The sequence below is a fragment of the Fundulus heteroclitus genome, chromosome 19 (assembly GCF_011125445.2).
Source record: "Fundulus heteroclitus isolate FHET01 chromosome 19, MU-UCD_Fhet_4.1, whole genome shotgun sequence".
NCBI classification, from domain to species: Eukaryota; Metazoa; Chordata; class Actinopteri; order Cyprinodontiformes; family Fundulidae; genus Fundulus; species Fundulus heteroclitus.
The window spans coordinates 25,376,315-25,404,078 of record NC_046379.1 but is presented as its reverse complement, the minus strand read 5'-3'; the positions used below and the strand labels follow the sequence as shown (position 1 = coordinate 25,404,078).

The window sequence follows — 27,764 nt, the reverse complement described above, 5'->3', positions numbered from 1 at the left end:
GGCCTAAACCCTTGGATAAACCACAGTCAGCAGCCATAATTATGCCTATTGCATATCAGAGTCTGGCCGTCTGGAAAACACAAGATCTTCCAGCAGGAAAGGAGGGAAAAAAAGAAAATCCTTATGGTTTCAACAGATGTACTGACCCACATAAATCTCTATGTAGTGCTGCTGCCAGAGCCTTTAGCTTAGTCCTGGATCAGAGGGAAACTTTAATGAATTGTTGAGAAGAGTTAATACTCAGAGAACAAGAAAACACTCGCTGTTAAATGCAGATCGAGGGATGAAAAAGTGACGGACATGTTTCCTCTTGCAAACAGACGCTTTGCACTGCACATGGCGCGTTTATGAGGTCACTTTTGTTCGGAATCATTGGGATTTCACACGTTTAAGGTGTTTTCATTCATTCCTTTTGGCATGGGAAGTCATTTTGTGTGTTCAGACTAAATAAAACAAAAAGTAATGAGAAATAAACACACCTTTATAGATAGTCTCTTGCATAGAGCCAATTCTAACTTTAAAAATCCCTAAGTTTCCAAGTCCTCCCAGACATTACTTTAAGCTTTGACGTATTGTCTGATCGTTCATTATTGCTCAAACTAAAAAAAAAAAAAGAAAAAAAAAAAAAGAGAAAAATCGAGCAGTCACAGGGAGCCGAGAGGCTCTACTATCTCAGAGTTTTAGTGCTGAACTCAAGTTGGATAAATTAAGACATGTGTAGCGGGCCTCATCACTGCTTTAACAAGTCTTTGAGCACGGCTCCACCACTGGCCTCAGCGGAGACGGGCACAGGGGTGAAGGTGGGCAGAGCGTTGCTGATGGGCTTCATCAGCAGGTGACCTCCGGAGCCAGCGGAGCCAGAACCGGCCACCAGCGGCACCGCGGCGGAGCGAGGAGCCAGGAAGGGATTGGATTCACCAGCGCGCCTCATGCCGGTCGCAGCTCCTACGAAAGGAACACATTAACTTTGCGGTATTTGATCAGGTCAGTGAGACTGAGCGTCCTCGTGAACACATTGATAGAAACTGTGGTTTCCTGGACTGACGACGTACCCGCGGTGCCTGAAGGAGACCCGCTGGTCCTCCCGGGAGGCGGGGCGCTCAGAGGCTTGATGTCGTGGACTGGAAGCCTCGGCGCTGGAAGGGAGGGGGTCGACTCCATCTCCAGGAACTTGACGAACATCTCAGAGAAAGACTGCAGCCACAAGGGAGATAGCGTGAGCGGCGTTTGAGTGAATGAGCTCGCTTACCGACTAAATGACACGGAAAGCATTCCTGGGAGTAAAATTTAGAGCTTCCTCGGGATAGAACCGTCTCTAAAGGAACGCTAATCAGAACAAAAGCCACGTTAAAAATCTGCCAACCTTTCTGTACAGTTCCGTTAATGCAAGCCTGTCTGTTGAGGTAGTGCAGACGTATCAAAAAGGACACAAACTTAATTTGTTGCATATACTGGCAAAAGTATTACCCCTCCAAATGATCAAATTCAGGCTTTTTCATTATTTTATGACCAGGAGTGTATAAAATCCAGCACCAGGCATGCAGGCTACTTCTAAAAACATTTCTGCAGGTATAGGTTGCTCTGATGGACTACAATTGGGAATAATTTTGATAAAATAGTTTTGGCAATATAATGTATTTACAACCATTTTTTTCCTTCATAACAGAGCTTAAGGCTAGTTAAATCTAAAACATGGGCTTTATATGTTATTTATATATCATTTGGTTGTAGTCACTGTTAGTTTGAATCCTAAATAAGCTGAGGAGCACCGACTCTTCTTTGCACCTTCTCATTTCTTCTGCTCTGGTCCACACATACATGCTGTGCATTAGGGCCCCAGCTCGGTTTGAACTTACTGAATTCAGCCCCTGCCCACTGGTGGGCCTTTGCGGCGTGTTGGGGACACTCTGAGCCCCTCTGCCTCCGAGCCAGCTCGATACCCATCCGGTGACACCGTGGCGTCCATCGTCCTCCAACATCTGCAGACGGGAGGTCGGGAAGAGCAAAAGAAATTAGACGGGAATCTGAAGAAGAAGAAACGTTCATAACCGTCATCAAGACCTTCGCAGGAAAGTTAGCTACTGTTCAACAAAGTGCGTGGAAAGTGCTGTTGGGGTGCAGTCCTCTTCAGCCCCCTGGGCTTTTACGTTAAAGGACCCCTTTGACTTCAGCCGCAGCTTCTTGTCTCCACCAGCTTTGTACATCTAGAAACTGACATTTTGATGCACGTCGTTCTTTGAAAAACTTCTCAAGTTCCGTCAGATCGGATTGGTGAGTGTCATTTTAAAGTTGGGTTTTGATTGGGTCATTCTAACACCTGAATGTACTTTGATTTAAACCATGTGGTTGTAGCTCTAGGTGTGCATTTAGGGCCATCGTCCTGCCGGAAGGCGAATTTTAACCCCAGTCCGAAGTCTTCTGATGCCTCCAACAGGCTTTGCCTATATTTAGCTTCATCCACAAACCAACACCATGTTCCACTTAGAAAATGTTGTGTTCGGGATGATGTGCAGAGCCGGGATTATCCAACCACAAATTTTACATTTAGGCCAAACGCTTCAACGTAGGCGTCATCTGACCCGAGCCCCTTTTTCCCCCTGCATTATGGAAACGACCCGTAGACATGACCCGTCCCTTCTTTCTGCTGCTCCTCTAAAAAGCCAGAGTTGTGAAGACCATGGCCAACATCTGATTGGTCAATAGATTCTCTAAGCTGAGCTGCGGATATCTTGCAGCCCCTGCAGAGTTACCATGGACCTCTTCGGATCCTGGATGCCAGCCCGTTTTCTGAAAGCTAGACTTTTATATTTTAGTTGTCGGTAATTTTAGATGTATTTGTCCTTGGTTTCCTTTTATCTTCCTAGCACTTTCTGGAAACCTATTCTGTGGACCCAGAAGACTACTAGACTTATTTATAGGTCCTCTGTGCTCGTTACAAATGCTCCAAATATTGAACTTCCATATTTTCTATTAACATTCCTCCACAGCCTGTACATTTTAAAGCTAATTCTCTATGCAATAATTGGCTGCATGGATCACTACATTAACATTAATAGAGACCTGAAAGGCAACTGCGGCACCACTGAAACAGATTCTTCTAAGTCTTCTGGTTTAACTGGACTCTTGGCTTTTGTAAAGTGGAAACTTTTAATAGTATTGCCAGGAGATGAGAGGGGGGGGGCATACAGGGACCTTAAAGGTAATAAAAATGGCTCTAAGGAACTGAAATCATTCTTGCCCATTACTCTGAATGCGTTTGCCTGTACGGGTGTTGGGTAATGCTCTTTGCAGTCGCTGGATGGACTCCCATTGAGCAGCCAAGCCAAAAGGATCTGGAAAGGACAATACTTTCTTTTTCAGCTCCGACGATGTTCAGGGGGCTGCTGGAGCTAAAAATAATTGCTGGGCAGCGTCTTTTTCAGCTGACTAAACTGGCTCTGGGGAACAAGATAATGCAATACTCTCATTCTGGTCAGTGCAACCTGAGGGCGGGGATGTAAAACAGTAAAATTAACCCCCCAATAAGAATTTGGGACAGACCTGTCATGAGTTGGCCAACATTGTGCTACAGCAATGTTAAATTACACGTGTAGTTTCATCGAAAATGCTTGACTTTATAACGAAATGTCTGACATTAAGGAGGTCTGACATGAGTCCACGTTTTAAAGTTCTACCCGCGAGGGTTGGGAGGCTTTCATATGAAGGTGATTAGGTTTTAATCAAAGCCAAACATTTCTGCTTCCAAAAGATTTATTCAATTAGATAAATAATCCTGGTATTGTTCTGGCTACACAAAGTTAACCCTGTTTCTCGTTTCTGGTCGTTTTTCTAGAGCTAACCTAAGTTGTTTGGCTTGAGATGTCTACCAACCAGGCAGAAATAAACCTGGTTTGGTGAAATGTGGGATTTAAGGGGAAGTTCATAAACAATAAAACATTCGCACCAATAAAGATCAGAACTGTTTTATTTCTGTCATCGGACTCCTAACTTGACCCAAAAAAGGAGCCATGCTTGGCTCCTCTGTATGAACGCGCTTCCACTTACTTTCATTTGTTTCTTATTAATGCAGTTAGTGAGTGCTCCAGATGTTCTAAATAGTTTTCCTGGGCTAATGAAACACACACAATCATATTATGTACTGCAGATCCGTGTCGTTTAAACAAATCTCCATTGTTACTAATTTTAACGGTAGAGCAGTAATATGCTGTGGACAAATATTGATCACAACCATAAACTTTGGAATCTACTGTTTTTTAAACATATTTACTTCTACACCATTATACAATAAGTATGATGGTTAATTATTTAGTTTCAGTAAGAATACATTTTATGACTTATAGGTGCAAGTTATGTATTTATTTCTACATTTCCCTAGAACATGTTCAACAATTTATCATAATAAGCAATGTTACATCTATATTAAATTTCTCTCTATTCTGTTTTTGTAATATTGCAGGTTGAACAGAGAAATCTGTCTTTAACATACATATAAAGGTTGATTTGGCTTTACATCAGGCCAACATTTTATCATGCATTTATTGCTCATACTGCAAACCAAGCCAGGCATTGACCACCGGCTATCAGCAGTCCTACTGCAGAGTTATGGCGCTACGGCACAAGCTTCTTTTAAAAACAGCTACAGAAACAAGAAAAAATAAGAGTGTCTGATAATGCCTCCTATTTTCAACAATCTGGAGAAACCAGAGGCATGATATAAAAGATATATGAGATATATGAGATATGAGCAACCATAAAACTTTGTTTTTAATGTTAAGCTTTCATATTGTCAATATTTTGTCAATATTTTTTTTCTCTCAAGATGTCAAAATAAGGTTTCTCAATACTTGAAACGTAAAAAAAAAAAAAAAAAAAAAAAAAAAAAAACAGCTGTCAATCAGGTCAAAATGATGAAACCAAACAGGAACAAAAGGAAGAAAATGGGTCTCTGACCTGATCGACTTGTTCTCGGCTCAGTCCCAACACACTTCCCATGAGCCGGAGTACATCAGCACGTTTAGGTTTAGGTGTGTGGAAGTAGCCCAGAAACAGGTTACGCATCAGAACCCTGCAGACAGAGCCACACACACCGCAGCCAGGGTAAGGACACGTTCCAAGCTTAGACATTTCAACTATGTGATGCAGCTGCATTAAACACACGCACTACCTGAACAGAAGAACAGCAGGGTATTTTAATTCTTCATTTCTCATGAAGTTTTTATCAAGTTGAAAGAAACGGTCCGCCCTTACACATGAAAGTTAAACTAAGTCCCTGATGGAAATGAGTTCAGAAACTATCAGACGATCTTCCCCCGGCCCTGACTGGTGACCGGCTGGTGAGAGACTCAAAAATCAAATCTTTTTTTTTTTTTTTTTTTTATCAGTGAAGGCACCATATGCAAGAGCTACCAGGGGGAGTTGACGACAACACTCTTCAGTGTGGAAGCTGTTATTGACTGAAACAGACTCAAATTAGTAAAGCCATTCTGGGCTTTACTAAGGTTGCAATAAGGCTAAACGGTAGAAAAACAGCCAAAATGGTCTGTTTTTATCCTTGAGAGCTTTCTACTTCCCTCTGTGGATGTTGGTAGCATGGTGAAGGTCTCAATGTTAAGGTATGGATCTAGATTCTCTAGAAAATACACGCACTGATTCTTGCTAACTGCACCAATTGCTAATAAATTGCTAACAAAAAAAGTTTTATTTAAATTAAAATGTTATGTTTAAAAAAAATATAAGATGTCATCTCCATAATCACCTTTCCTTTGCTTTTAAATAGTAGTAACACCTTATATTACAGTGACAGCTCTCTTAAACACATTGTTATGGAGTCCCCTCTGCCCATAACATATATAACTAATTATTGCTCATGGCAGTGAGGGTAGAAAATGACATTCTGCCATGTTGTTCTTATCCCATCTTATTTTACAATTCTTAAAGTGTAACTCACCCCCGTACCAGAGCCTTACTCAGCCCAATCTCGTACTTTGAAAAATATGGAGAGAGGAGGCGGTGCCTGGCGAACCAGGAAAGGTACGAGGAGTGAGGGCTGGTGTGGTCATGGCTATTAGAAAAAGCTAAATAAGCTAACTGAATGATAAGCTAATAAATTGCTAACCTGAAAAATCGATAGGACCGCAAAACTCACTACAGGCGTACGAGATGGAAATGCTGCTGACACATCAGTTTCTCCAAATGATGTCACAAAAACCTTTGAACCAATAGCAATACTGATTTGAAATTCCATGCAAGCCACTCGTTGAACCTTAGGAGGGCGCCACACTGACCGTTTTAGACAGAAAAACAGGATTTCAACAAATATGCAGTAATTTGTCAAAATAATAACCAGGGTATGTAGACATGAGTATAAGACAACTACTTTGAACCGTTGTGTTACTGAAAAGTGTTTTTTAAATGCACTTGCCTTGCCATGTCATTTTATTAGCATTTTATTAGCATGAAAAAAGTTGATTTGGGGGTGAGTTACCCTTTAAAGAGAAATCTGAAAAGGCCAAAATCGATACCTGCAGCTTCATAGAAGATCTTCAAAAACTGGAGATCAAAACTCCCTTTTTTCTTTCAAAACTTTCTGATCAGCACTTCACCAGGTAATGGTCACAGCAACTATATTGAATAACTTTTGTGGCCTCACTTCTACAGATTATTTTTTATAAAGTCTCCTTTTTGATTTAGATTATCTATATGTGCAATATATCCAATACTATGTGTTTATATAGACAAATGTATAAAAAGATTCGCTGGGACTTTATGTGTGGGGAAAAAAGAATGAAAATAAACAATAATTTAGATGACGTTTCTGATCAAAAGCATGCCGACATAGTTTCAAAAGCCTTATTTAAAAGGTGTTCACGAGTAGACGTAAGATAAAGCCTGAACTTACTTGTCTATCTTTCCTTCTGTGCTGTTCAGAAGCTGCATGAGTTTCTTTTGTGCCTCCTCCAACATCTCCTGCCTCACATCCACTGCAACACAAAGACAGCGAGGTCATTCCACAAGAAACTAAGTTAGATTCAGTTACCACATTTCAATGAAAAATACTGATAACGCAGCATGTTAAGGTCACATTTAGCAGAAAACAGGTAGAGCTACTTGCTTTAGGGTTATATTTATATACATCTATGCTGGCAAACGAAAAAAACTAACTCAGAACATCTAATCTTTGGATAATGAATGCAATGCTAATTTTTCATGCTTACTTTTTTTTTTTTAGTATTAGATTTCTCATCAACAAAACGCACACGAAAGTGTTAAATGTGGACAAAGATGGCTGCCATGAAGGAATCTAAAGTTATGTTTTCCAGATATGCCAAAGTTAGCATATATATAGATTAGTAAAGATAAAGGTTTGTTTCAGGACTGAACAAATACAGCCTGAGACTGGACAGAAAAAAAAAAAAACTGTCAAACTGTCTGAGAATTTGCTCTGATGTCATGGGAGACCTGATAAGAGTGACGCAGAAAATGCATTCACTCAGCAAGTCAGCTTACAACAAAGGCATCCAATCGCATCCAAATTTATACTTTAGAGGAGAATTTATTCTGTGCTTTAACACGAGAGGTTTGATTGGGTGTTACCGACAGGGTTCAGAGCTACAATTAACACAAACTGGGGCAATTTAAAATATTCAGAGTAAGTAAATCTTACAATAAATGTAAGATTTACAACACAATCTGTATAAACTCTCAATATACATAAATACCAAGAAGAAAAAGAATGAAAATGGTTAACAACTTATGCACGAACGGCAAGGGAACATCATTGCGGTATAAATTGGTGTTGGATCAGGGTTAACCTAGAGTCATTTTATTCAATAGTAATTTATAGCCAGCTGGAAAAACATTGAAATGAAGTGGAGAAAATCCACGGCATCTCACCTTGCTTCTTCAGCTCTTCGATTTGCTCTTCTTTCTGATCGATCTGATCTGTGAGACGAGACGCTGAATCCAGAGCAGCGTTGGCTTCGTCCAAATTCAGCTGCGAGAAGTAAAATGGGTAAATTGGAAACATTTCACTGCAAGTGATCAGGAACACGGCGCTACAGGAACAGACCTAAGCTCTTGCCTTTCCTGTTCGCTGATTTACCTGCAGGGCAGATGCTTGGTCTTCGAGGAGGAGAGCTTTCCTTCTCCACTCGTCCTTCTCCTTCTTGTGCTTTTCGAGTTCTGCCGAGTACATGGCTTTCTCCTCTGAAATGCAACGAGAAAAATTATTAATACAGCAGACATGTCAGATTAAATCAAACATAGAAGCTGCTGCTGCTTTTTAGCTTGCCTTGCTGGAATTGCTCTAGCACCATCTGCAGGTTGGAGAGCGACACTGCGTACTGTCTGACTTGTTCCTGAGAGGTGCGGAGTTGTGCCAGCGCGTCGTCTCTCTGCTTCACCACGTTGCTCAGCTGTTCCTGCAGAGAATCCACCTGCATGCTGGCCTGTTGGCTGGAGAGAGGAGCAGGAGACACATGCTTAATTTAAAAAAAAAAAAAAACGTGATCCAGAGCGTGCTTGAAGGAATAAAGGATTCTAGCTAAAAGGTTTTAAGAAATTTAACATCAATTGAACCTTAACTACATGTTAAAGTAGTTTTTTCTCTAATTACTGATCCACCAGTACATTTTTCACATATGTATGGTTATATAAGCTATGTATATAAGTAAAGAATTGTACATAGTGGAGGTAAAAATGTATACATCTAAAACTGTATTACCTGAATGATAAATCATTGCACTGCAAAAATAGAACTAAAAGTAAGTAAAATCTTCTTGAAATTAATGTATTTGCCCTTGATTTGATCAGGTAAACAAGACTATTTGCCAATCGAATAAGATTTTTGCACTTAAAATAGGAACAACTCGTCTCCATCATCTTATTTCAAGTTCAGTATATCTAATTATCTTATTTTAGGGGTAAAAATACTCATTCCATTGGCAGATAATCTTATTTACCTGCTCAAATCAAGCGCAAATACATTCATTTCAAGAAGATTTTACTTACTTTTAGTTCCCTTTTGGCAGTGTGGATAAATCGTTTTAGTTCATGCAAACCTGGCACTTTCCACAGCATTTGAGGATGTGGCTAGTTTCTCATCGAGCAGCGACACCCGCCTGCGCAGCTCAGACTCCCGGTCCTCTGCAGCGACAGCTTCTCTCGTGTACGAATCTTCGATCTCCAACAGGTGATTGCGCAGCCTCTCCAGCTCCAGGTTGAGACGTTGCCCTTTGTCCCTCGTGTGCTGCAGCTGCGAACACAAAAAACTCTTCAAGTTATCCAGAAACGTCACCGCAAATGTACCAGTTTGAATAGTTTTTTTGTTGCAAAAAGTATTTTTGAAGAAGATTTTTGAATATACTTTTGTAAAATCCCGTTTTAGATGACTGCTCTGTCTATCTCTGACCGCTCAGGGAAGCAAAACATATTTGAAACCCTGTTCTTACATCTTCTCAAACTAGTTCTAACAGATCTGAATTTGACAAGATCTCCATTGGCAGGTTAAAGTTTTACCAAAACCTGAGATGGGAAATTAGCCACAAAACCTGATGGATGCATCTCTAAAAAAAAAAAAAAATAAAGAATGTGACAAAACGTCAGGCTCTGAGCAGCACTTGCATTAAAGCTAAATCTCTGAACGCTTGTCTTCCTCCTACCTCAGACTGCAGTGCAGCGGTTTCCATCTGCTTCTGCTTAAGCGCCATCATCATCTGATCTCTCTCCTGCTGGAACATCACCGCCTTCTCCTGCATGGACTTCAGCTCGTTCAGGAGTTGATTCAGTTCCCCGGATTTACCCTGTGACAGAAATCAACAGCAGTGAACCATTACGCCACTCGTGGACACATTGTCTTCATGAATTGTTCACGTTAAGTGAAATAGACGACGCCGCTGCGTAACGGACTCACCAGCTCTTTGTCCTTCAGCATCCGCTCCAGGGTGGCCGCCTTCTCGCTCACGGAGCTCAGCTCAAACTCCTTTTCTCTGAGCAGCAGTGACACTTGCATGTTCGTCTCCTGCAGAGCCCTGAACTCGGACTCCTTCTCGCGAGAGCGCGCGGCCACCAGCTCGTTCTCCTCCTTCAGCTTCTTCGCGTCCATCTCCAGGATGAGCGCGCGCTCCTTCAGGTTGGTCACGGCCTGCTTCAGCACCTCGTTGTCGTTTTCGCGGTTGCGCAGCGCCTCGCTCACCTGGCCCAGCTGGTCGCCCTTGGTCTTTATGAGCAGGTCCTTCTCCCTCAGCGACCGCTGCAGCGCCTCCAGCCTCTCTCGGACCTGACGCGCCTCCTCGGCCTGGCTCCGCTGCTCGCTCTCCGAGGCGGACGCCGCGTTGGCCAGCCGGTGGTTGTTTTCCTGGAGGGTCCTGATCAGGTTCTCCTTCTCCGCCAGCTGAGCTCGCAGCGCCTCGGCTCCTCCCTGCAGGTCGCCGTCGTGCGCGGGGGAGGCGCTCCGCTGGCTTTGGGGCTCGGCCGTTGGAGGGGGGCCGGCAAACTGGGCGCCGGCCGCCGCCTCTGGGGTCTGCGCCACGCTGTCCAGCTTACCCAGCAGCACATCCTTGGTGCTGCTGAGCTGACTGATGGTCTGCTGGACCTGCGCCAGCTCCAGGCTCAGACCCCCCAGCCTCTTCTCCTTCTGCTCGTAGCTGTGGATGAGCCGGGCGTAGTCCACCGACAGCTTGGAGCTGCAGTCGCTGTCGGCAGAGACCTGGCTCTGCAGCTCCATCAGCTCCTCGTGCAGCTGCGCCGACTCGTGCTGCATGTTCTTCACCGTGGTGATCACCTGCTGCTTCCACTCCTCCATCTTCTTCACCTGCTGCTTCAGCGTGTCCCGCTCCTGGAGCAGCTCCTCGAACTGGTTGCTGCTGACGCCCCCCCCGCAGGGCGCGCCGGGCTCGCCTCCCGTGGACTGCAGGACGGTCACCAGGGTCTGGCACTTCTGGGTCAGGGCGTCGATCTCTATGTCCTTCTCCCTGATGATGCGGGACAGGTTCTGGATGGTCTCCTTGAACATCTCCTGGCTCCCCGAGGGGTCGCTCAGGCTGGAGAGCCGCTGGTTCTCCTGCTGGAGCTTCGCCAAGGCGGCTTCCTTGGCGGCCACCATGTCCACCAGGCGGTGGTGGTCAGAGCGCAGCTGGCTGTTCTCCCTCGTCTTCTCGTTGAGGACGGCCAACATCTGCTCCCTCTCGGCGGCGAGCGCCTGCAGCTGCTGCTGCAGGTACAGGACGTCCTGGCTGTGGCCCGTCGCCGCCCGGGCGTGCAGCGCCTGGATTTCCAGGTCCTTCTGCCGGATCACCTGGGAGAGTTTGCCCACCTCGTCGCGAGACGCCGCCAGCTGGTCCAGCTGCCTGGTGAGGGAGAGGTTCTTCTCGTTCAGCTGGCTGATCTCGGTCTCCTTCTCCTGGATGCCGCGGACCAGCTCCTCCAGCTCCACCTTGGACAGGTCGTGCTTCTCGTTGCCGCTCTCCTGGTTGAGAGAGCGCGTCTTGTCCTCCTGCAGGATGACGTCTCCCTGTAACGCTGGAGGGAGGCCCTGGCCCTCGCTGAGCAGATCCACGTGTTGCTGGAGGCGGGCTATTTCCTCGTCTTTGGCGTTAACGAGGCGGTCGTGATTGAGCGCGGCCTGCTGGTGGAGCATGCGGGCCCGGTCCAGCTCGCTCTGCTGGGCCTGCAGAGAAGCCTGCAGCTCCTCGGAGCTTCTCGCCAGGGAGCGCACGTCTTCTTCCAAAGCGTTCTTGGAGGACTTGAGCTGGGTGATCTCGGTCTCCAGCTCCGTGATGATGTCCAGAGTCTTGGGCTCGGCCAGAGGCGGGGGTCTGCTCTGCTGATCCTTCAGCCGATCGATCTCCTCCTTCAGGTGGCTGTTCTCCTCCTTCATCCCGCCCAGCTGCCTGTCCTTTTCCTCCAGCGCCTGGCGGAGGGTTTCCGCCTCTTTGGTCACGGCCGACACGCGGCTGTCCAGCTCCCTCTGTAAATCGGCAGCGTTCTCCTTCAGGGTTTCCACGAAGACGTCCTTCTCCTGCAGCAGGTCCGTCAGCTGCTTCTGCCCGGCGACCGTGATGGAGAGCATCTCGTTGGTGTCCCTGTGGTCCGCAGCCAGCTGCTCCATGTCTCGCCTCAGTTTCCCGATCTCCAGATCTTTCTCCTGGTTCAGCTTGATGGCAGACTCGTGCTCGGTCTGTAAAGCGGAGGCGTCCAGCGACCTGGCTCGGGTCAGCTCCTCTACGGTCTGCTGGTACTGCTTGGCCTGCTCCGAGAGCGTCCTCTCTGCCTGAGACAGCTCCGCTTCCAGCTGATTCTTCTCCAGCTTCAGGGCCTCCATGCGAGTCTCCTTCTCCCTTGCCGCCCTGTTGAGAGCAGCCTGGTTTTCCCTCAGCTGCTGGCCGAGCTCCTCCACCTTCCTCAACGCCTCCTGGTGCTCCTCCTTCAGCTTCCTGTTCTCCATCTTCCTCTCGTAATCCTCAGACGCCGTCTTTTCAAAGGAGCTCCTCGTTTCATCCATTTCTCTCCTGAGCTGCGCCAGCTCCCGCTCCTTCCCCGCCAGCTCCTCCTCGGCCCGTCTCTCTCCTCCTCGCTCCACCTCCGTTTTAGCAGCGGCTAACTGCTCCTCTCGCTCCTGCAGGGTCTTCTTCAGCTCGGCCGCCTCCCACCGTTGCCCCCGGCTCTGCTCGTGTGCCCGTGCCAGCGAGTCCCGCAGCTCCTTGGCCGTCTGCTCCAGCTGCTGGTTGCCCATGTGCAGGTCGTTGAGGGTGAACGCGCTTTGGCTCATCTTCTCCTTTTGGGCCTCCAGCTCTCGCTCCAGCCCCCTCCTCTGCTCCTCGGCGGAGTTGAGCTCCGCAGTCGTTCTGCTCAGCTCGGCCTCGGCTTCTTTCAGCTGTACGGAGAGCTGCTCCTTGGCGGTGATTAAATGCTGAAATGATTGTAGAAAAGATTTTTGTTTAAAACTTCATGCATGAACTAAAACGATTTATCCACACTGCAAAAAGGGAACTAAAAGTAAGTGAAATTTTCTTGAAATGAATGTATTTGCGCTTGATTTGAGCAGGTAAATAAGATTATCTGCCAATGGAATGAGTATTTTTACCCCTAAAATAAGATAATTAGATATACTGAACTTGAAATAAGATGATGGAGACGAGTTGTTACTTTTGCTACATTAGTTTTAAAAAATATATTTTATACCAAGACTTTAATGCTGCTTAGTATAGAGACTGGGACGAATACATGGCTCCTCCTTGTAGAGATGTGTAAAAAAAAAAAAGAAGCATTTTAGAAATTCTTCTCTTAATGCAGAAGCTAATCTCAAAGCGAAAATTCAAGAAGATTTCACAAAGTTGGACCTTATTGAAAATTCAGATCTTTGACCATCCCTCCAGGTCGTCCAGAGTTCTGGGTCCTACGCTCTCGTCAGGGGGACGGAGACGCACGTGGAAGACGGGGGGCATTGTGTTTGAAGTTTCACATGTTTTGGATCGTTATTCTATGAATAATGATTGGCCACCCTTTCTAAAATTACTACCGGGGTATACCAGATTTTTCTTTGTATTTTCATGGTCGTGTGCTCCTTAAAAAGCGATGTCTCAAGTCTTGGATTACTAATCACAGGTTCCTAGTCACGTCGATCACAATTAAAAAGTCTAAATTTTAAAACATGTATATCGCATTTATTCTAAACGAGCTGTCAGGAGTCGCAATGATCGGACAATTCTTCCATAAAATCTTTTAATTCTCCGGCTTGAATAAATAAACAGAGTTTAGATTTATATTTATTTTTTTATTTTCAGTATCAGATTAAGCTGCGGCTAGAAAAGCTACATTTATTTAAATATATTAAACACATCCTTCCCAGGGGAGCAAATACATTTGCCCAAGTCTGTGTACTGATTGACCATTTTTTTTAATACATTTGATTTGTTTGGCAAGATTTGTTGGTAAAGTTACACTGGTTTATTTAGTGCACATTTTAAATATATTAGCATGTATATATCATATCATTTCACATTGGATAATCATATCCAATGTGAAATGATGGGTTTTTTTTACACCGAAAAAAAAAATGTGCACTGAAAAAGACCAATAAAGCTTTGAATGACTAAAAATCTGACTATTTAGGATGCATCAACTATAGCATCCCAAATGCATTTGGCTGAAATGAAGGCAGAATAAAAAGTCAAACAGCTGGATAATGAGGATAAAAGCAGAGCCCAGCAGACCTGCGTTGCTTCCTGGTTCTGTCGGTCCAGCTCCTCCAGCTCAGCCATGAGGGTGTCCCGCTCCTCCTCAGTGGTTCTCAGTGCCTTCTCTCTCCTCTCCAGCTCTGCCTTCAGATCGTCCAGGATCTCAGCTTCAGACTCCATTAATGATGCCTTACTGCTAGACACTTCCTCCTCTGCTTGGCTCAGTCTCTGTTGCAGCTCAAGCTTTGAAGAGAAAAAACATTCATGAAAAAACAAAAAGTATTAAATGCTCCAATAGTCCACAGCTGCTTAGACTGAGTTTAACATCCAATAATTAATATGAAGACACTTGGAGTGAGTAAGTCCAAAACAGCTAAACAGCTGAAATCTGATTTTTACATACACCCTAAAAGGACAAACATTTTTCTCACAGTCGACACAAACTCAGACTATATAATTTGGTTTTAGGTCAGTCGGATTATAGAACTTATTTTTTTAGCTTAATGCCAGAATAAGGAGCGAGAGCATTTGTTTAATGACTTTTGTCAAATTCAGAGGTTTAGTATTTGTTGCATTTTACCTGTAGCATTCTGGGTATCCTTTCACAAACCTTCAACAATACTTTGCTGGAATTTTGGTCCGTTTGAAAAACCTTTGACCCTGAAATCAGTGCTTTGTGATGTCCATTCCAACACATTGACCTTGTTATCTTTGAGCCATTTTATAAATAACCTGATTGATTATGTTCTTCGTTGATTTTGGGAAGACCCATGTCGGCCCGAGCTTCAACTTCCTGGTTGATGGCTTGAGACGCTGCTTCAATCTTTCCACAAAATGTTCTTGCCACCTATTTTGAAAACCCACCAGTCATCCTTCTGAAGCACAACATGATGCTGCCACCCTCGTACTTTACAGCTGGGATGTTATTCTTATTGGTAACTTAATACAGTATTCATAATCTTTCAAACTGGACAGTTTTTAAGCTCGCTGTTCTTTTAAAAACTCCTAACAGTCCATAATAACAATTAAGCGTTTACACAGACTCTGACAGACAGAAGATGAGGAAGAACCAACCTTTTCTTGTTCTAGGACGTCCTTTTCTTGCCTTAATGTCCCAATAATGGTGTTCAGTTCTAAGATGTCTGCGTGCTCGACCTCTTCTTTCGGCTCTGCCTAAAAGTTAAAAAGATGACAGAAAGTGAACAAGCAGTAAGTATTTAGTAAATGTAACACTAAAAAGGATTAGAAAGCATTTACAAACTTATTGATTGTGTTCATACTTGCCTCTGAAAGGTTCTTGAGTCTCTGCACTTCTTTTTCAGCAGCTGTAAAAACGGAAATTTTTGTACGTTGAAAAGTGCAGATGAAGGCGCTACTGAAAGATACTTGCTCATTTGTACTACTGTAATTTATTACAATACATTAATCAAAACCGCATTCCAGGGCAGTCAAACTTTTTAACAGTAGCAGGCCACACACTATCAGGTAGGAGGGTGCACTTATGCCGGTGCCTGAGCCCTGGAGGGGAGAATTTTGAAAAATAGTCTCCCTGATGTATTTTGGAAGCTTTCAAGACAGGTGATTATTTAAAGAACAGAGTCAGAGTGCATGTTTTAAATTGAATAAAAGGCAAAAAAAAGTAGTGAATGATCAATTCTTCAAAAACAACCTTTGTTTTTTTTTTATTATTATTATTATTATAACATTATTTTTTCAAATGATGTTATCATCATGTTTTAACAAGGTAAGGTAATCGCCATTTGCATAAAATTAGTTTAATTTGAATTACTAGCACCACATAAAACAAATCAGATTAGGTGAGGTCTATTCATCTTATTATTATTATTATTATTCACAGTTCTGTTCTAAAAACGATCGTAACATTTCTTCACAAACCAAGTCGAATTTTTATGATAAAAATACAGGGTTGGAATTTGAAATTGAATTTACATGTTGAATTTATTTCAGTCATATTGCTCTTTCGAAATCTCTTATCTCAGTTTAATTTCACTTGCACTCATCACACATGATATCGTATCATCGACGAGGATTCTAGAGACGAACACAAAATGCATCCCCTGAAAAACTTTGATAATTTGCTGCTGTAATATTATATTTTATTATATGTAATATTATAGATTTTTCAGAATAAAAAGCTAACAGATGTGCATAATCAAAAAATATCAGAAATACAATTATAGAGCATTCAGTATTGTAAGAAAGCCCACATTGTTTCTGGGTAAATACATTACTGTATGAGTTAAGTTCTATTCTGTTTTATGCCTCTTTCCTTGTAAGTTTGAAATGTCCCATGCTCCTGAATGCACCATAGCTCTCTGACGCTCGTGAATGCATCACACTGGTCTATGAACGCGGTGCTGTGCACGTTTGATCTTCCGCTTAAAAAGCTTTGCAGTTTCAAAACTCACGTCGGCTCTCACGGTTTTATTGCACTTTTCAGCATAACACCGGTCTGTTTTTGATCAGAAAAGTAGCATCTCGGTTGGAACCAGGAACCCAATCACTCGTTAATGTTGCTCTCAGAGGAGACAGATGCTAAGCTGACTTTTGGGATGTATAATCGGGGAAAAGTAGGCGGCGGCAGGAGCTGCTATAGACGGCGATTTGCCGCCGTTGACCGGCTACTTTTGACTGCCCTGGCATTCAAACAAACCAAAGTCGGCACAACGGATCTTTTCATGGCACATTAGCCAGCACATATAAAGCCCACCTGCCAAGTTGTGTCTTAATGTTTGAATTTCCTGCTCGAACTGGGTTTTCTGCAGAGCCTTCCCCTCCTGCTCCTGGACGCGTGTCTGCAGTTCTGCCACAGACGCCTGCAGCCGCGAGTAGTTCTGCAGCAGCCCCGCGTTCTCCTCCTGGGCATCGTCCCTTTCCAGCTGCAGAGAGGCCTGTTTCCTCCGCGCCTCCTCCAGACTGGCGGACAGCTCGGCCAGCTGCTTCTCGCGCTCTTCTGCTGCGTCCTGCAGGGACTGGATGTTTTTCTGGAGCTCCAGCAGTTCGGGGGACTCTGATGGGGAGCTGACCTGACTGCCCCCTGCAGAGAAACATTTACAGAAAATGTCCCGTTTGTTTCTGCTGTCATAATAACTCAATACTGTTCTTTTGACAAAAGGATAATAATAATTAAAGAAAAAAAAAAACATCATAAAATTTTTTATTTTTTTTAATCTAACCACTGTGAATCTGCTCCTCCAGTTCTTCTATCCTCTCCTCGTACTCTGCAAGCTCCTCCCTGTGGCGTCGTGTAATTTCAGCCAGCTTCTGTCGCTGGGCGTCCTGCACAGCTGCCAGCTCATGCTGATGCTCATCCACCTCTCGACTCATTTCGTCCCGTAACTCCTGCACAAACGACGTTTAAAAACGTGCAGTGTTAACATTAATAATGCTTAGCGGTGTCAATACATAGCCTAGCACGTTCTAAGAGTTTAAAATGTAGATCGTCTTTGTAAAACTGTATCTAAACAGGCAATTCAACAAGCTACAACAGCTACCTTGATAGTCCTTTGTAGTTTGAGAATCTCCCCCTGGTCTCCATTACCATTTCCTGCAGTTGTTGATGCCTAAAACAGAGAATGATAGAAACGTGGTTTAATAAAAACAGAAATGTGGCGTTTACTGGTTTCAATTCTGCAGAACACAAGAGCCACCTCCTCGTTTTCGTCTTTTCTGTAGGAAAAATTATGCTAGCTACCAAGAACACACACAGGCTGAGAAGCTTTATCTGGATTGACCCTTCTGAGCTACAGTACAACTACGGCAGAACAGCCTAAGACAGGGGTGTCCAAACTTTTCAGTACATGGGTCAAAATTGTCAAGTCAAATCAACGCGAGGGCCAAAATATTAACACAATTTTTTTTAAACTAAAAATATTTTTTATTTTTGTACCTGCTCTACAAAATATGATCATTTTAAATTAATAAAATAGTGAGATTTTTTTTTGTAGCAAATTAACGTGTAAATCATTGTAGAGCCAAAACTTAAAAAAAAAAAACGGGTTTTGCTCATTTGTCATATTAAATTATGATCATCCAGTTTACAAATTGTTTTGAATAATTTAATTTGACAATACTAAACTTTACTCTTTTTGGTTTAGCAATATAAGAATGGTATTTAGGTCAATTAGTCTGTGAAATGACATCCTGCCAATTTTAATAATTTAATTCAAAGCAGATTTTAAAGCACCAAAGTAATGAATAATTAAATATCATTGAATAGTTGTTACTATGAAATTAAAGACACTGTCAAAAGTATGTTTTTAAAAGAGGAATACTTTGTGTTGTACTTAACATTTTCAATTGTAGGATTTTAACTTTTCTGTAATAATTTTGCCCTAACTAAAACTAGAAACGGTTTTGTCTTCTTGTCTTTTAATGAAACAAGATCTGATAATAGATTTAAGACCATTCTAATGTATACTGAAAAGAAAATCTCACATAACAGCATTGTAATTAATATTTATTTGAAAACGGTAATTACTTTTTATTACTATAGCAATGAACCCTAAACTCCCAAAGTCTTATCTGGATGGAAAAGAGACCTGGCCAAATATCTCAGCACTATGATTCTGATGGACCATGTTTTACTCACTAAGATATTGACCCTTTGCTCCATGTTTTTAGCGCGTTTTTGTTTTATTTCATCTTCACCTGTGATATCCTCCTCCAGTGCACCACCTCCGCCTCCAGACGCGTGACTTCCGTGGACAGCCGGTTGATTTCTTGCTGTGACCAAAGAACCTCGCTGATGTCCATGTCGTCGCTGTGAAAGCCGTGGTGAGAGCCAGTGGGACGGGTCAGGAAGGCGGAAGGAGACGAGGAGGCGCTGGTCAGGGAAGCGGTGGTCACCGGCAGCACGGCGGGCGAGGAGGAGGAGGAGGCGGCGGCTGACTGCGCTGACAGCTGCAGCTTCTGGACTTCCTCTTGGAGGCCGCTCTGTCGGGCTTTTAGGTGGCTGATCTCCACCTGGGGGAACCACATGTAGACATGAGCATCCACGGGGCACAGCGGCAGATACGTGTCGACGTTTTAATGCACACACATCTCTCTGCTGCAGGAGGGTTCTGTATTCTTCAGACTGTCGTTTAATCTGGATCTCTGACGCCTCCAGCTTCTCCTCCAGCTCCGCGTGAAGCTTTTTCAACCGGTCACACTGCAACAGACAGGGAAGACACACCGGCTCACTTAAATGCTTAAAGGATATCCAAGAAGTTTATTTGTACAAGGACGTAAATATGAGAACGCAACGCGGAACAGGGCAATACAACTTGTTCTGAAAACATCCAAGAGGCAACTGGTCACTTATTCAGTTCTAGTCAAAGGTTTACATAATGCAAAAACAGAACAAAAATAAGTATTTTTTTCTTGAAATTAGTCTATATGTACTTTATTTGAGCAGGTAAATAAGATAATTTGCCAATGGAATAAGATTTTTGCACTTAAAATAGGAACAACTCATCTCCATCAACTTATTTCAAGTGCATTATATCTAATTATCTTATTTTAGGGGTAAAAATACTCCTTCCATTGGCAGATAATCTTATTTACCTGCTCAAATCAGGGGCAAATGCACTAATTTTAAGAAAATTTTACTTATTTTTAGTTCTTCTGAATTCTGGCTTTCGCTTCATCTTAATGTCACATTACGATCACTCTGGACCGTGACGCTGATGTTCCAGCAGCTTCTAGCTCATCAACATTATACCCGATTTCCTTGGTTATCTGAGGTGACAGTTCGGATCACATAAACCTGAGACACAGATCCCAAACAGATGAAAACAATGTGGAAAGGCTTCCTGAATACCCACAAGCCTAACATCAAGAGCCCGGCAAATGTATGAATTAGACTTGAAAGCGAAGTCTGCGGCAGAAATCCACCAAATCAAAAGCGCTCCAGCGTTCCTGATTAGAGGAGCATTGAGCTATCCAGGACCTAGTCGCTGGCAGCCTGTGATTATTCTACAACTCAGCAAGTGATATTTATCCAAGCACTAATAGGGGCGTATAAATATGAGCCTGGATGTAACATTTTGACACTAAGAAAATTCACAATGGATTAAAAGTGGTGTACCCAATTCCTCTTTTGTGTTCAAGTGAACCACAGAAACCCTTAAATCAACTTCAACCACTCACCATATCTGGGTGCAGAACAACTTTTCTCTTGTTCTGCAGGTGATAATGTCGTCATTATCACCTCAGAGTCCGTCCCTGTGCCATCAGCGGTACTTTATTTTCGTTTGCTCCCTTTAGAGACTCAAGCTTCTGAGCTTTGATTCAGACAAACTACCAGGCAAAAAGTTTCTCCGTTTCAAATCCCAATTAAACCTCCCAAAGCAGCTGGTTACCAGGTAATCCGGCAGCCGCTGTTAAAAAAAGCAGCTCATGTGGAGTTACATTAGTTGGCAGCTAATGATTTCGCCTCAGCGTTTACAACAACAGGACAGTGAATGTGGGACAGAGAGAGCAGCAACGCTTGACTGAAAATGTTGGTTTTATCTGTTATCAGTGCGTTAAATGGATTTATCTCCTTAAAGCCTCAGTGCCCACACATTCAGGACAATTATCACCATGTTGCCTTTATGTTAACATAGAGGCAAGCACGTCTGGTCCCTTTGATTTGCACAGGAACTACTTTATCTGCGCTAAAGCAGTGCGAGTCCTGACTTTATCAGTATGTCTTACTGAGAACCCTGCTCATTAAATCATTGTCATCTTTCTTCTAAGCTAGGCTAAAGCTCCTCCTACAGTAACAAGAAAAGCTGTTTTCACAGAAGGTGACGAGGATAAAAAAAAAGAAAAAGAAAAGAAAGAAAGAGCTGACCTCGGATCTTTGAGCGGCAAACGCAGCCTCCACCTCCGCCAGCTTGGAGTTGGACACGTGTAATTCTGTTGCAGCATCTGTGGTGACATGGAAAAACGGCGCCAAGGAGACCGTTAGCACAGGCACAACAAGAGAATATGCATTTTTAGCGGAAAATGACGACTGAGTCAGCGCAGTGCTGCACAAACTGAAAGGTACACACAGGGAATGGCATTTAAAAATGGGAATTCTCTTACTATACACATTTATCCACATTATTTCTCCAAGAGAACGTCTCAACTAAAGACTGCATTTCTAATTCTCAACCTTAAAAACACAAAAAAAACATTTTTGCTTTGTCTCCCTAATCTGCTTGATCAGAGCCACGTGGAAGACAAACGCTGCTGGTGCGCAGGCCGACATCACAGACGTGCCAAAGTGGTAATGTGAGCCGAGAGCTGCAACTAAACTCCGCCAGCCCCAAACGTAGCATTTCAACACAAACTGTGCAAAAATAGTCAGGCCTTTGAACAGTTTCCCCATTTTGTCACGTCCAAAGAACAAACTGGGATATTTTATTGGGGTTTTAATAGACCGGCATGATGTGGTGCATAATCATTAAGTTGAAGAAAGCGGTGCGTGGTTTTCATTTTCATTTCTAAATAAAAACCTGAAACGTGTGGCAGCTATTTTCGTTCTCAGCCCTCCTGAGTAAACAGCCTGTAGAGCAGCTGCAGGTCTTTAGGCAGGATGCTCCGACTACCGTGTGTCACCATGGGGGTGAACTATTGAGATTTGCGTAAGAATTTTCATTCCGCTTTAGAAATATGTGCTACTTTTTGTTGTTCTGTCACATAAAACATCAACATGCAACATGTTTGAGCTCATAACGACCCAAAATGTGAAACATTTGGGTAGAGTTGCCTCTGCGAGGCACTTAAGGACGCAAGCCGATGTTACAAATAATATTAATTCTTTTAAAGCTAACGTTAATCTGTGTCCGACAGTGATAAGAGCTGAGTCTTTTTGTTTTGGACCGCAGTGGTGAGTTGGAGATCTGTGGCCAAAGTTCTCCCTCTGTTTTATCAGTTTGCTTTAGACTGACAACACGTCCGCTTTTAAATATCAAATAGGCTGACATCCAACCAATCAGCTGCTGGGATTGGTGGAGCTTTGTCGTACGGTGGCCCACAGCATCACGAAGCCTTTAGACTGAACGGTTAAAACTCGCCCACTTGGCGACATAAAGCTGAAAAATGGATTTTAATGTTTATGTCAGAGAAGGGTGACTGAGCGGAAACGCTTCAATCAGGCAGCACAAACGACATCTTCTGACCGACATCATCTGCTTTGTCTCGCCTTTCTGCTCATTTCCAATAATTTCTCCTTCTGATGTCAACAAGAAAGAAATTAAAAAGGCCGCAAAGTCCTCACTAAAAGAAAATTAGCAGATCTAATCTAAAATTATTTTCCAAACACAGATTTGCCAAACATAACATGAATGATGCAACTTGAATAGACAACGTCATCTAAACTCCAGGAGGCAACACCAGCTTGACGTTTCCTTCACCGTTTTTGATTATTTCCCATCCTGCTCAGAGTCGCGTCAGGACACATGAGGAAGCAGGTTAGCTAGCAGGACTCGCTGGTATCCCAAACATTTGGTTGATCTTGTTTTACTGGCTTTACTGGTGCCAAATATCACTTGCTAAGTTGTGGATTGTTTGTAAAAATAATCAGAAAATGTTACTATTTAGTTGTATATAATTTTCTGAAGACTTAAAATTTCAACATGTTTCCATTGACTGTCATTCTAACTCCAGTTAGAATCAGATTAACTTTATTAACAACAGATCCAACCGAATCAACTGACTGACCTCCTGCTGCTGCATATATTTTACTGGAGGCATCAAACCGCATTTCCTGATAATAACGTATCAGGCAATTATAGAACATCACTTTTAATGATCGCTTTAAGCTCCCCTGGCGGGTTTGAAAAGTCTCAGTCTGTATAAATCGTCTCGTGGAGGACTGCTCCATTTTATAGGCAGGATAATTAATTTGGTATAAAACAACCAAAACAACAGAAGCAAAAGAACGAAGTACCAAAATGTCTAGAACCCTGTTTTACTGCCATCTAATCTCTAAGTAGAGAAAAAACAATCAATCAATCAGCCAGGGAGGGAGTTTAGACCATTTACCTTTGATTTTCTGTGTGTGTGTGTGTGTGTGTGTGTGTGTGTGTGTGTGTGTGTGTGTGTGTGTGTGTGTGTGTGTGTGTGTGTGTGTACACCAAGGTAAGTCATTAAGAACAAATGATTTACAATAACTTTCATTTCCTGTGTTTTTGTATTAAATATGCGAGAATCTCCATCGTTTTTCCGTTTTGTTTTTTTTTTTTATCCCAATGCTATTATGATAGTTTGAATTGCACCAGCGCTGTTGTGTTTATGTTCAATAATGTATTGTTACAAATAAAGTTTTTAAAATGTGGGCTTGCAGCCGTTGCCCTGTCCCAGCCTCTGTTTGTCATTGGCTGCCAGCGAAGCGCATCACAGATCCGTTCACATGTCCCGACTGCGTCCAGATCCGCCTCAATTACTTCACACGTTTGTTTGTCTGCGACCAGAGTCGGGTCGGTTCCCCTCACACGCTTACAGACGCCAGGCTTTTTTGTGCCGACCAACCACAACTGGAGCAGGCAGACGCAGAGCTTCCCTGCCAGCTCAGCATTAGTGATTCAGACACAGGGTATTAAAAGAGGGAGCCCCCTTTTCTGGCACTTATTTATAAACCAGCACTAATCAAGTTTATCAAGAAGGCTGGAACTAACATCTATTGATACCCCCTGGTGAAAATGTGTAGAAACTCTTAAAATGAACAAATATTTTATTGCAGCTGCAACAAATTATTTAGTAGGGAAAAATTCATCCATTCATCTTGTTCTGTCTGTTCTCCCATATTAGGCTGCAGGAGTTACAGGTCAGGGCGGACAGCATCATTTTTCTCTGTATTCTGGTGAATCCCAAGGCATCCTTAAGGCCAGTAGGGATATATAGTCCATCAGCAGGTTCTGGGTAGAGAGTCATGCGTTTAGATCGCATGAAGCGCATGCATTGCCGCTCCATCTCTGGCAGAGAGCGGCTGGTAATGTTCTAAGACTTAGTGCCGACAACAAGGGTAAGTTTTCAACTTTTAATGTAGTTTTAACTAGATGTACCTGGCCTTTGAAAGTCTGTCTCTGTCTGTTATCATTGGGTCCTTTTTAAAAATGTAAATAGAGGAAGAAAACGCAATATCGGCATCAAGGATCAAGTATAAAACTAAAAAGGGACTGAAAACCTACAGCGGCATCTTAGTCTCCATGACAACCTTTAGACCACACTAACCTACGCCTCTTCTGACCTACCATCGCAAATCTAAACAGGGGTTTTACATAACAAGATTAAAAAAAAAGGTCAGATGAAATCTGAATATGTGGAGAAGCGCCTCACGCTTATTGTTAAGTATCGAGGAGGATCTGTGAAACCGTGGGAATGGAAACGTCGTTAGAGGGGATGTAGCATCATGAGTTTCTAGCCAGCTTTATTAAGAAACTAAAAGTGGTTCAAAGTTTGGGTCTTTCCGCAGAACAATGATCCAAAATATACGGCCTAACCAACCAGAAATGGATTCACCAGGCACCAAACCAACCTTCTTCCATAACCATGTCATTCCTCAGATCTTCAGATCTAACGATGAGTTAAACAGACGAGGACATACAGTAAGAGGAGACTCTGGATGATCTGGAGATCGTGCAACCAGGAACGGTAAAAGATCCCCCCCCCCCCCCCCCCCCCCCCCTCTATCCTCCAACCTCGTGAAGCGATGCGGGTGAAGACTACGTCCCCGTCCTGCTTACAAAACTGGCTTCCTGTTTCCGCTAGGATTGAATACAAGGTCTCCGTTCTCACACACTAATGCATCTATGGAAATGCTCCACACCTAAAAGAACCTCTCAATACAACACGACCCCTCCACTTCAAAAAAAAAAACAAATCGCCTCTGACTCCCCAGAACTAGGCTGAGCACCATGGGTGATCGGCCGCTCCCTGGACTTGGAATGTCCTCCCTGACCATCGGAGAGAACCACAGACAATTTAGACTTTTAAAAAAAGCACTAAAAACATTATTTTTTTTAGCAGAACCTATGAGTTTAAATGTTGTTGCACTATTTATACTATAGGACTGTCTCAGAAAATTAGAATATTGTGATAAAGTTCTTTATTTTGTGTAATGCAATTAAAAAACATGAAATGTCATACATTCTGGATTCATTACAAATCAACTGAAATATCGCAAGCCTTTTATTGTTTTAATATCGCTGATTATGGCGTACAGCTGAATCCTATCTCAAACTATTAGAATATTTCCTTAGACCAAGTAAAAAAAAAATTATAACAGCAAAACAAACTCAAACATTTGAAAATGTCCATTAATGCACTCAGTACTTGGTTGGGAATCCTTTTGCACAGATTACTGCATCAATGCGGCATGGCATGGAGGCAATCAGCCTGTGGCATTGCTGAGGTGTTATGGATGCCCAGGATGCTTCAATAGCGGCCTTTAGCTCATTTGCATTGTTGGCTCTGGTGTCTTTCAGCTTCTTCTTCACAATACCCCACAAATTGTCTATGGGGTTCAGGTCAGGGGAATTGGCAGGCCAATCAAGGACAGTAATGCCATGGTCAGTACACCAGTTACTGTGAGAATCTTATGTCGTCTCTTTACCACTACCATACTTGTGATTTAGTTTACTGAACCAAGCTGAGTGTTTTTCAAGGCTCAGGAAACCCTGCAGTGTTTCCAGTTAATTAGACGATTCAAGTGATTAGTTGAATAGCCTACTAGTATACTTTTTCACGATATTCTAATATTTTGAGATAGGATATTTGAGTTTTCTTCAGCTGTAAGCAATAATCAGCGATATTAAAACAATAAAAGGCTTGTGATATTTCAGTTGATTTGTAATGAATCCAGAATGTATCACATTTCATGTTTTTTAATTGCTGAGCAGTTTTTTATGTCAAGTGCATTACAAATTAAAATTATTATCATTATCATTACTATTATATTAACATATTATATTATTACAAAACGACTTTTACAAAGCAAGTCACAGCAGGTGATCTCATCATCAGATTTTACCCATACTAGTTTGTAATCAAACGTAACGGACAGATTTTCTAGGAAATTGCAACTGCAAAAGAATATTAGTTTATTTTAAGGGTTGTTTCTTTTTCTTACACATTACAAAGGCTGTCAACAATTTAGGGAATGCTTATTGAGAAGTCTGTTCTGCTATTCATAATACAGCAACATTCATGTGGATTTTTTTTATCAAAATCAGCAAACTTGTAAGTGTTGGACCCCCAGCAGACGTCTGTTTATCACGCACAGAGCCTGTGATCTTTCACCCTCTGCGGTGCGTCAGGCAGCTGCTCCCAAGACCAAAACACGGAGAGAAGCTCACCTCCGACCTCCTCCACGCCTTCCAGCAGCATGTCTTTGGTGAAGTTTGATATCTGGCCGGTGAAGGTCGACAGGCTCCCGCCGACCTGTCCCAGAGACTGGCCGAGGCCAGAGCCCAGTCCGCCCAGCCAGGAGGACATCCTCAGGGGGGCTGCGAGCCAAACAACAACAAAACCCGTCCGAGGGACGCCGGAGAGCTAGCCACGGTTTGAGCCGAGACACCACCCGGTCAGCGCGGACATTCAGCTAAACCACCAACTCTAAACTAGCGCTGACGATGTTATAAATCCGCTGGTTTGGGGTCTGGAACTCGGCGGCTGTTCTCCTGACAGACGTCCCGTTTAGCAAGCGCTAAACCCGGCTAACAACAGCTGCTCGGTCGCCTGGAGGAATTGGCGAGGACGAGCGAGACATTTTAGCGCAATAAGACAGCTGCTGCCTTTGTACGTCGGTCTCTGCTGGAGTCGCCGTGGTCCTCGGTCAGTTTCGGTCACAGGTTTAAGAGTTTTCTGCCCCTACTCCCCGGCAGTCTAGAGACCGAAAAGTGCCAGCTCAACTGCAGCCATTATCAGCTCTGCTCCGCTGACAGGTTTGACGTGGACACGGAGCTCAGCAGCGGGGCATTGTGGGATACTGGAGGACCAACAAAGGGACGCACGGTAGGTAAAGCAGGCGTGAACAGGATGTATGAATAAAAAATATTTGCCAAGAAATTTCTAGTAAAATAAATATATATTAATAAAAAAAAAATATATATATATGTATATATATATATATATATATATATATATATATATATATATATATATATATATATATATATATATATATATATATATAAAGCAGGCGTGAACAGGATGTATGAATAAAAACTAATTGCCAAGAAATTTCTAGTAAAATAAATATATATTAATAAAATAAATAAATTATATATATATATATATATATATATATATATATATATATATATATATGTATATAAATAAATAAATATATATATATATATGAATGATTAAATAAATAAAAAAATATATATACATACATATATATATATATATATATATATATATATATATATATATATATATATATATATATATATAGATAGATAGATAGATAGATAGATAGATAGATAGATAGAACACCCTAGATCTGAATAAATGAAATATGCTTATTAGAATACTTTGTTCTTTATGAACTTGAATGTGCTTACAACATCACACAACAATTATCGATTTTAATCAAATTTATTAACCAAT

The 27,764-nt window shown here is 42.6% G+C and overlaps 1 protein-coding gene across 1 annotated transcript; it reads right to left on the bottom strand.

Annotated features, from left to right (window-relative positions):
* Positions 1-616: 616 nt before the first annotated feature.
* Positions 617-27,118, bottom strand: trip11 (thyroid hormone receptor interactor 11). The gene is made up of 21 exons (XM_012872221.3): positions 26,507-27,118; positions 21,016-21,092; positions 19,237-19,347; positions 18,846-19,160; positions 17,690-17,758; positions 17,372-17,537; positions 16,906-17,232; positions 15,459-15,499; positions 15,249-15,347; positions 14,211-14,417; positions 9,911-12,907; positions 9,660-9,800; positions 9,060-9,253; positions 8,291-8,454; positions 8,102-8,205; positions 7,894-7,993; positions 6,899-6,980; positions 4,951-5,065; positions 1,857-1,979; positions 1,053-1,194; positions 617-945 (listed from the first exon to the last, which is right to left on the bottom strand). Exons 1-21 carry the CDS (start codon positions 26,643-26,645, stop codon positions 731-733), a joined length of 5,928 nt encoding a protein of 1,975 aa, XP_012727675.2. The 5' UTR covers positions 26,646-27,118; the 3' UTR covers positions 617-730.
* Positions 27,119-27,764: the final 646 nt, after the last annotated feature.

Coding starts and splice junctions, on each gene's coding strand:
- trip11 (XM_012872221.3), bottom strand. CDS start 26,645: ATGTCCTCCTGGCTGGGCGGACTGGGCTCTGGCCTCGGCCAGTCTCTG. Junction 12,908..14,210: donor AGAACCAGGAAGCAACGCAG/GTCTGCTGGGCT, acceptor CAATCATTTCAG/CATTTAATCACCGCCAAGGA. Junction 9,254..9,659: donor CCGCTGCACTGCAGTCTGAG/GTAGGAGGAAGA, acceptor TTGTGTTCGCAG/CTGCAGCACACGAGGGACAA.